The sequence below is a fragment of the Solanum dulcamara genome, chromosome 4, assembly GCF_947179165.1.
Source record: "Solanum dulcamara chromosome 4, daSolDulc1.2, whole genome shotgun sequence".
In the NCBI taxonomy this organism is placed as follows: domain Eukaryota; kingdom Viridiplantae; phylum Streptophyta; class Magnoliopsida; order Solanales; family Solanaceae; genus Solanum; species Solanum dulcamara.
This window is the reverse complement of record NC_077240.1, coordinates 10,760,542-10,769,369: the sequence shown is the minus strand read 5'-3', so window position 1 is coordinate 10,769,369 and position 8,828 is coordinate 10,760,542. Positions and strand designations below refer to the sequence as shown.

Genomic DNA, 8,828 nt, shown 5'->3' with positions numbered 1-8,828 from the left:
GTATGAAAAGGGATCAATTCTATTCTCTTTGGATAATAACGCGCCTACTATTTTTATTTATTACAACTACACTTTACTATACTACACTTTTCTCTCTTTTTCTGGAAATTAAAAGCCCCCTTTAATAACGAGCATCTTTATCACTTATCCCGCCGTAATGTAATTTAACTTAACATAATATTCAATGTACTTTTTGTTAAATAATGAAATACTTATAATGTCATTAAATAAAAAATGGTGTAATTCTTGTTAATTGCTTTTGAGAAAAATGAGTATTGCGAGAATATTTATTTAAACTGTTTTATCTGTTTATTAAATGTTATATATACCAAATCCTTTAATACTTAAAACAAGTTTGTCTTTCCATTAAACCTCAAAGACAATTCAAATCATAGTCAATGGCTAATATTCCTATTTGATTGAGCAAAGAGACAAAATGAAAGAGTAGTATGATTATAAATTTTTGGTACTACTTTTTAATTGAAATGATTTAACAAATAAACCGAGCACAAAGAATCTTTTAACAACTAAACTGTTCCTTAAGAAATATCTTGAATTAAAAAACGGCACGATAAAGACTCCTGAATTTAATGTATGCTCCGCTCCATGTTCACTTTTATTTATCTATTATTTTTAAAATATTTTTTATTTTTATTTTATTACTTTTAATATATTAAGTTGGTTTATTCTTAACATAAATTACTAATTTTTTAAAATTTAATATTAAATATTAATTAATAGAAATAGTATAATAAAATGATTATGTCAATTATTATTTTTTAACGAGTATATCAAATCCAAATATAACCTATAAAAGTTAACAGAGAAAGTATTGTATAGTCATTGGTTACTTATAAATTAATTACGTGATTTATTTTTTTGGGCTAAGGAATTCTTAACTTAAGTGCAATAAAATCAACATGAGTTGTGATGCAGCGGTGTGACTGTTTTATTTTTAACTAGATATTTCGAATTTGAGTCTTGAATATAAAAAAAAAAAATATTAATAGCCTCATTTTCATTCGGACGCTACAATATGCGATTCGAATTTAATCAAAATTCCACTTATGAAAAATCAACAAAATAATAAAAACTTTAGTAAGTCGGTTTGTTTGAACCTTCGTCTTCTTTTCCTTTTCCCGTTCCTCTTTATCCTTTTATCTATAAATTCATTCCCCATGAACAGAAACACAACAAATTCTCTGATTTAGTTTCAACGAACAGTTTTCATTCTCCAAATTCCCTTCTGAATCTTTTAGCTAGCATCCAATATCATCAACAATGGAGTTACGTCCATTAGACGTCAAAGTAATCTCCGCAGACGGTATAAAGAATGTCAATACTTTCTCTAAGATGGATGTTTATACACAAGTCTCCATCTCCACTTACGCCAGCAACGCTCATAAGCAGAAAACCTTCGTCGACAAGAACAGCGGCACAAATCCAAAGTGGAATCACTCCATGAAATTCACTCTCGATGATTCTTCTCTCACAAAACCAGGAGTTTACCTCGTCTTTCGTCTCAAATCTGAACGAACTCTTGGTGACAAAGAAATTGGTGAAGTATCTGTTCCTATTCATGACCTCTTCAATTCTAATGGCACAGCGGAGAGGTTCGTTGAGTATCCAGTAATAACAGAGAGCGGAAAACCTAAAGGTACTCTGAAATTTTCCTACAAATTTGGGGAAAAATTTACAGCGCCTGAGCAAAAGAGAGATGTATATCATGAACCTGTCACAGCTTATCCTGCTCAAATGCATCCTGGTATGGCTTATAATCAGCAAAATTCAGGATACGGATATCCTCCCCCTCCGCCGGCTCATCAAGGTGGGTATGGATACCCACCCCAAGCTGGTGCATCGGGTTACGGGTATCCACCCGTACAACCCGGTTACGGAGGATATCCACCGGTGCAACCGCCTAAAAGGAAGAACAAGTTTGGAGGAATGGGAGGTGGACTAGGATTGGGGTTAGGTGCAGGATTGCTTGGTGGTTTGTTGGTGGGAGATATGGTTTCTGACGTCGGAGAAATGTCTGCTTATGGTGATGGGTACGGTGATGCTATGGACGATGTGGGTGGTGGCTTTGATTTTTAGTTTAGCTTTTTATGTTTGTAAATTTTCTCGTGTTTTTTTTTTTTTTTTGGATCTTTTGAGATGTAATAAACTTGGTAGATTTGGAAAGGATTTTTATTTTATAAACTACTTTTATCCATCATACTGCATTTCTTAATTCGTTTTTGTTATAAGTTATCTTATATATATATGAGATAATATTCTAATTGATGGAACAATATTTGTCTCTTCTATTTTTCATACCCTAACAACCCGATATAATACTTCCGGATTTTAATTTTATTTAGGTTGTTTTGACTACTCTTGTTAGGATTTTTCTAGCAGAATATGCCTAGGGAACCGTATATGGGTTTCCTTGGACCAACTATTTTGATTTTTACTATTATATTTGGTGGAGTAGGAATTTTTTTATGGGAGGAACAGTTCTGTAACAAAATAGCAAAAGGAGAAACGGTGAACATTCTTAGTGCAGGTTTACAGCGTCCTACTGAAACCTAAACTAAACAACCTTACTATTTGTTGCAAACTCATGTAATTGGTCATCGATTACCATTGAGAAAGTCTTAAAATGAAGGGTTCCAGCAAACCCAATACACTTCACTATGAATTAATTATACAATGTCAACTGATTTTAAATACAATCAACATGCCATTTAGAGCTTACATTCAAGAATCGATTGCTGGTAGTAGCACAGCCTACCACTTGATGACATCACTCTCCGACAACGTTGTTTGACCGTACAAATAGGTTATTTCTATTAATGTTTGATTGCATACACCAGAGATTTCAGTACAGATTTGTTGCTATAATCTAAAACTACTTCAAGATATTCAAACTTATTACACTGATATTGATTCTTATAAATTCAACAAGAACTCAAATGACCTACGAAACAAAAACTTGAGAATTACTCAGAATGGGCCTTTTCCAGTCACACATACACACTTGACATGTATGCCCTGCATCATTCAGTAATACCGTTAAGCATCTAAAACACAGCTTAAGCAATCATAACAGGGAACAAAATTATTCCGATCACTGACCTTCATCTTGTGCAGTATTTTTCATAACAAGGAACGAATGATGATACATAAATCAAGATCTGCTAAAAATATGGGAACGCTGAAGGGTTGGTGATGAGATAGGATAGGACTACACTAATTTAAACTGAACTTTGATAAAACACTGAATAGCACAGAAGACGTGCTGCAATTTGTTCTTGAAAACACTAATAGAAGTTATGAGTCATGACTTTCTTCTTCACTCAAACTCACAGGATCAAACATGGCCACCGCATAAACCCAACAAAAAAAAAAGATTTTTTGAATGAAACTTTGATATATAATCCATACAGATGGTGCATTGAATGAGATCGCAGAGGAAAAGAATCAAAGAATTCCACGATGAAATCACAAGTAAATTGGACATCATTCATCGAACAAAGACAAACACATACAACAGTCATAATATATACCTCTTCTTTTTCTGCATTCTTTGAGTGCCTTGAGGCATTCAACTAAATCTGCAGTTCCAGATTGTAAAGATGAAGCTATTGTATGTAGTACCATTAATAAATTCCCAATTTCTTAGAATAATCTATTGGTTTTTTGGTCTATCCTAAATGTTAGATTTGCCCGTAGGTTCCCAATATTAACTTCAATTAGAGTGCTAACTAAGCTTACTCATAGAGCTAAAGGACAGCACGCAACTTTTGAGTAAAATTCTGGAGAGAAGATTAAGATGAATATGCATTAGCGTACATAATAGGATTACAGTAAGTTTAATAAACATATCTAAATGAAAAACATATCGAGAGATTCTTTTAAAATAGTCACAAGGACACTTTTTTTTCTGTAGTCATCTGAATGTCAATTAACTTCGACGACTGTTTCGTTCATTTTTTCACTATATTCTGATACAAAGTTGATATTGTTGACAGAACTTGACATCATGGATGTGAACAACTACATTAAAAACATTTAACAATTTTCACGCAATAGTACTCATTTGAGTTTTATGACCATCAAGTGCATCTTATTTGTTTTTTTTAGTATATCATCTGTTCCATGGTATAGTTCACAAGCAAAAAAGATCAAATAAAGGGATGACTCAAAGTAATATGGTTGAGAGATAAACTTGAAATCACAAAGGCCATTTTCCTTTTTGCCAATATAAACAACTCTATATATATCAGACTTATCAATGATATTAGAGATTATTTGGAAGTACAGCATGGCAAGGAACGTAGAATAGAATAGAACAAACAAGAAAGGAAAAGGAATATCCAAAATGTAACATGGGGTGACATGCCAAATCATATAATCAATTAGCTGCAATTGTAAAAGTCCAGGTGACTTAAAGAAGAAGCAACTATACAACACTTATTTGAAAGTTGTGAGCAAGCGTTAAGATGGAACAACAATAATCAACCTTGGCAATAAGAAACGTAATATGAATAGAATATAAATCATACATTACGGAATTTACGGCAGCGCGAATATTGTCCTGAATCAGACTTGCGTTTAATGCCACTAATTTGCCCTGGTTGAATATGTCCACCTAATTGAGCCTGAGATTTTGTCATCCTCTCTACAGATAGTGATGGATTTTTCATCTTCAGTTCCTCCTGGTGTTGCCGTATACGTTTCTCTTGCTTCTTCTTTCCAGGCCCCTTCCCATGAAATTGATGTGAAAACAACCGAAAAGACTCCTTTGGAGTTAGATTTCGCCCAAATTCATCTGTCCTGTCAATGTGTATCTCTTTTCCCCCTTCCTCATCACCACCACGAACGCCGACGAGCTTGCTTTTCTTCTTATCCGTGTTTCGACCAGCCAATTCAATATCTCCCTCCTTGAGTGTACCTCGTTCTCTCAAAAATCTTAGTGCCTCTGACAAAGCCTTCCCAATTGGAACTTCACGTATCGTCTTATATGGAATTATTTCCGATTTCTCCTCTTTTACAGAGGGTTCCTCTTCCTGTTTTGGCAGCACATCAACACTAGGTTTTTGTTCTTTTAATTTATCAAACTGAAGACCCCAGACAAAATCTCCCATCTCTGTGAAGACAACTTGTGACTCTCCAGATACAGAAATTGGATTTTTATCAAAGGTTGAATCACTAATTAGGGAAGCAATTGACTCTGGAAAAGTTTTGGTAAGGCCCTTTTGCTTTTCCTTAGAAAGCTTTCTGACTCTTTCATAAGATTTTCTCAACTCTTCGTTATCATCATCATCAAATAATACTGCATCATCTCGGTCCATCTTCTCTTTCAACGATCACAAAAAAGGTTGCGAGTCTGAGCTTTGTTAATTGGAGAAAATATGTGGCTACTTTTATGATGTGGATGTCTTTTTCAACTAAACCAAAATTGAACTTGGCAAACAAGTATTAGAATTGATTAAGCACACTAAACTACAATTGGGTGCTTTGTATATGGCACAATTGGTAGCTAAAGTTACTCAATAAATTTCAAAACAATAAGTGATTTATTCATCTGTCCTAATTTTAATAGATAAAATCGTATTAATAAAATTAGCATGCATTTTATAAAATTAATCAAGACACATAACTTATATAATAGTTATGAAAAAACTTAAGTCCACCTACAATAGTCAAAAGGAACACGTGTTTCCAATTGCAGTCATCCTTTTGTTTCAAGAGGCATATATCTCATTCTTGCTTGAAAACAAATTGTTAAAGTAGTAGAACAAAATCCTACTTCAACCACCAAATATTGTGGTGCTCATTAGGTTTCGGATTCGAGTCTTAATTATAAAATAATTTTTGATAGAAAATGCTTTCTTCAAATGAAGCTCTATACTCGAATTCTAATGCGAGTATATCGAACATTGAATTTTTTTTAAAAAAAAGTACTTCAAAATTCAAATAATAAAATCAAGCATGATAAGACATCACATTATATTTCCAAAAACATATACCAATTAAACTTATTTGCAAAATCATGGAAATAATCCTTGCAAAACCAAATAAAATAATTACAATAATAATAATGTATTTAATCAAATCCCAAACACCAAATTCATATATCTCCAATATAAACAAAAGAATTGCTCAAAATATATAGAGACCTCATTTTAATAATCCATATCGTCCATGGCATCATCGTATCCTTGATCATAGGCATCCATATCATCTCCAACATCAGAAGCCATTTCACCAACCAACATACCACCAAGCAACCCTCCAGCCAAACCCAATCCCATTCCTGCTCCCATCCCTCCGAATTTGCTCTTTTTTGGTGGCTTTTGCACTTGTTGCACCGCAGGTGGATATCCTCCGTAAACTTCTTGTTGTTGTTGTTGCTGAACATATCCATATCCAGATGGTGGATATCCAGTTGGCGGATATCCTGATGTTGGATATCCAGCTGGTGGATATCCACCACCGTTATAACCAGCAGGAGGGTATACTCCTCCTGCTGGTTGCTGATACGCCATGCCAGGTGGTGGAATATTATTATTATTAGTCCCAGTCTGGGCATATGGATAAGCCGTGACAAGCATATTTTGATTGTAATTACTATTAGGTTGATTTACATTTTTGTACATTGGCTCAATAGGTTGTCCATATTTCTTCCCAAATTTATAAGAAAACTTGAGGGTACCTCTAGGTTTACCATTAACTGGAGTAAAAACTTGATACTCCACAACTTTCTCTGCGCTTCCATCAGGGCCGCAATCAGATTGACCGAAGATATCATATATAGGGATTGAAACAATTCCGATATCCTTATCACCAAAAACGCGTGAAGATCTGAGACGGAAACAGAGGGAAAGGCCAGACTTTGTGAGGGAAGGTTCATCTAATGTGAATTTCATTGGGTAATTCCATTTAGGACTTGTTCCACCTTTTTTATCAATGAAGGTTCTCTTCGTATTTTTTGCATAGCCTAAGATTGAAATTTCGACATAAACATCCATGGTAGAGAAGTAATTGACATTCTTTATGCCTGCGGCGGAGATCACCGTGACATCGAAGGGACGCCAATCCATTATATTGTTGAATTCAACAGATTCAGAAAAGGGAGGAAATTGATAAAAGAATTTCTTCTTTTTTCTTGTGCTGTTGGATGAATTTAATGGGGGGATAATGTGAGAAGTATGTTAATGTTGAGGAGAGGCAAAAGTAACCGCTTAAAATTGAATCAAATGTATGAACTAGATTAATGGTCTCTGTTAGTTTGGGCATTTTAATATTTTATTAAATTGCAATTTTAGCAATTGTCCTGACATTTAATGTCATCTTTATTCTATTTTTCATTAATGCATAAAATGTCTTTCATTATCATCTTTAGTCAGTGCAAGACTAAATCATTCCATTATGTATTTTTAACATAATTATCACTAATAAGTGGTGCACTAAATGATGATAATGATGGCATTCCATTATTTTTTCATCTTTGTATAATTTTCTCTCCTATAAATAGAGAGGTCTTCTTTGATTTGAAATGTAAGATAAGAGAAGAAAAAAAAATTGAGAGAATTAAGTTTGTCTAAAAAGAGAGTTCTTATTAGTTGAAGGGAGGAGTTTTTTGTGTGGAGCTTTAAACTCAACTCTTGTCCAGAGTTTGTTGAGTTACATTTTGTGATAAGGCTGTTGTATCCTGGAGGGGACAAGTCAAGAGGACTACTGCTGGACCAGTGAAACGATTTACTGCAGTGGGCTTGAATATCCTTAAAGAGAGCGAGATATCCGCGCCTTAGCCAAGAAGTGAAGTTAATTTCTTCATTTTATTTTTCAATTGTAATTTGTAATCTTGTAATTTCACCAACAGTGTCTATCTTCTCCTCCCCTCTTTCTCGCTAATCAGAATTTCAGCTGATGTCATACAATTTCTCCTTCATCCATACGTATAATAGGGGTGGTGGACATGCTGCCATATTGAAAAATTTGATTCTGTAATTTTACTTTTTCATTTTTAAAAATATTATGTTTATTATTATTGGATAATCTACTCAAACACATAGTTTGTAGGATCATTGAATTTATTTCACTAGTCTAATGGTATAATCACATTCAAAGACAAACTACACCATATAAAAGTCACAGTCTATAATCATGTACATGTTACAGCAGTCTGTTCCTTTTTGGAGAATAAATCTTCACAAGAATCTTCAATAAAACTTTCAAGAATTGGAGAAGGAACAAGAAGGAAGAAAGAAAAAAAAATGTCTTTTTCTTAAGACTGCCCTTTTATAATTATAAAGAGATACAACTTTTCAGAAATATTTTGAATAGTTGTGTTTCTTCTTTTTTATTTATTGTAAAAGGATATATTTTTCAGAACATTCTAAATAGTTGTACATCTTTCTTTATATATATATATATATATATATATTATTTATTATTTAAATGAATCCGAATTGACTCACATGGGCCTCAAATCTAATTCCTTCCATTATCATACTATATTTGAATTAGCATGGTTCACTATTTTAAATTTTGATTTCGATATTTTGTGGTATAGTAGATTGATAATCATATTTTATTCGATTTTGACTTACGTATGTTCGTATAAATATAATAGAGAATTATGACTTCGATTTTTCAAGAAACGTCTCAATTTTTATATCATACTAACACCTTACATATATAAAAATATTCAAAAGAAAGTACATGCAGTTCTCTTTGTTAACCAATGACACTAAAAAATACTTCAATCAAAGATATAATAATCTAAGTTTCAATGTCTAAATAATTAGTTTTGTACTAATATTATTTTAGATTTT

General features: G+C 33.1%; 3 protein-coding genes across 6 annotated transcripts; 1 reads left to right on the top strand and 2 right to left on the bottom strand.

Annotated features, from left to right (window-relative positions):
- Positions 1-1,178: 1,178 nt before the first annotated feature.
- On the top strand, positions 1,179-2,202 carry LOC129886168 (protein SRC2). Its single transcript, XM_055960743.1, has one exon. The coding sequence runs from the start codon at positions 1,282-1,284 to the stop codon at positions 2,095-2,097; it is 816 nt and encodes a 271-aa protein (XP_055816718.1). The 5' UTR covers positions 1,179-1,281; the 3' UTR covers positions 2,098-2,202.
- A 460-nt stretch (positions 2,203-2,662) lies between these two features.
- On the bottom strand, positions 2,663-5,560 carry LOC129886167 (SART-1 family protein DOT2-like). 4 transcript variants are annotated; one of them, XM_055960740.1, is made up of 3 exons: positions 4,551-5,560; positions 3,121-3,182; positions 2,664-3,036 (listed from the first exon to the last, which is right to left on the bottom strand). In XM_055960740.1, exons 1-2 carry the CDS (start codon positions 5,337-5,339, stop codon positions 3,123-3,125), a joined length of 849 nt encoding a protein of 282 aa, XP_055816715.1. In that variant the 5' UTR covers positions 5,340-5,560; the 3' UTR covers positions 2,664-3,036; positions 3,121-3,122. The 4 variants fall into 4 exon arrangements, with proteins under 4 accessions (XP_055816714.1, XP_055816715.1, XP_055816716.1 ...); XM_055960741.1 differs by having other exon boundaries at positions 3,121-3,179; positions 4,551-5,559; XM_055960739.1 differs by having other exon boundaries at positions 2,663-3,182.
- A 612-nt stretch (positions 5,561-6,172) lies between these two features.
- Positions 6,173-7,226, bottom strand: LOC129886166 (protein SRC2-like). Its single transcript, XM_055960738.1, has one exon. The coding sequence runs from the start codon at positions 7,089-7,091 to the stop codon at positions 6,174-6,176; it is 918 nt and encodes a 305-aa protein (XP_055816713.1). The 5' UTR covers positions 7,092-7,226; the 3' UTR covers position 6,173.
- Positions 7,227-8,828: the final 1,602 nt, after the last annotated feature.

Bases quoted from the DNA above. Each gene is read 5' to 3' on its own strand.
- LOC129886166 (XM_055960738.1), bottom strand. From the start codon at position 7,091: ATGGATTGGCGTCCCTTCGATGTCACGGTGATCTCCGCCGCAGGCATA.
- LOC129886168 (XM_055960743.1), top strand. From the start codon at position 1,282: ATGGAGTTACGTCCATTAGACGTCAAAGTAATCTCCGCAGACGGTATA.
- LOC129886167 (XM_055960739.1), bottom strand. From the start codon at position 5,339: ATGGACCGAGATGATGCAGTATTATTTGATGATGATGATAACGAAGAG. The intron at 3,183-4,550 runs GTATGATTTATA...CCATATTTTTAG, and splicing joins GCTGCCGTAAATTCCGTAAT to CAGATCTTGATTTATGTATC.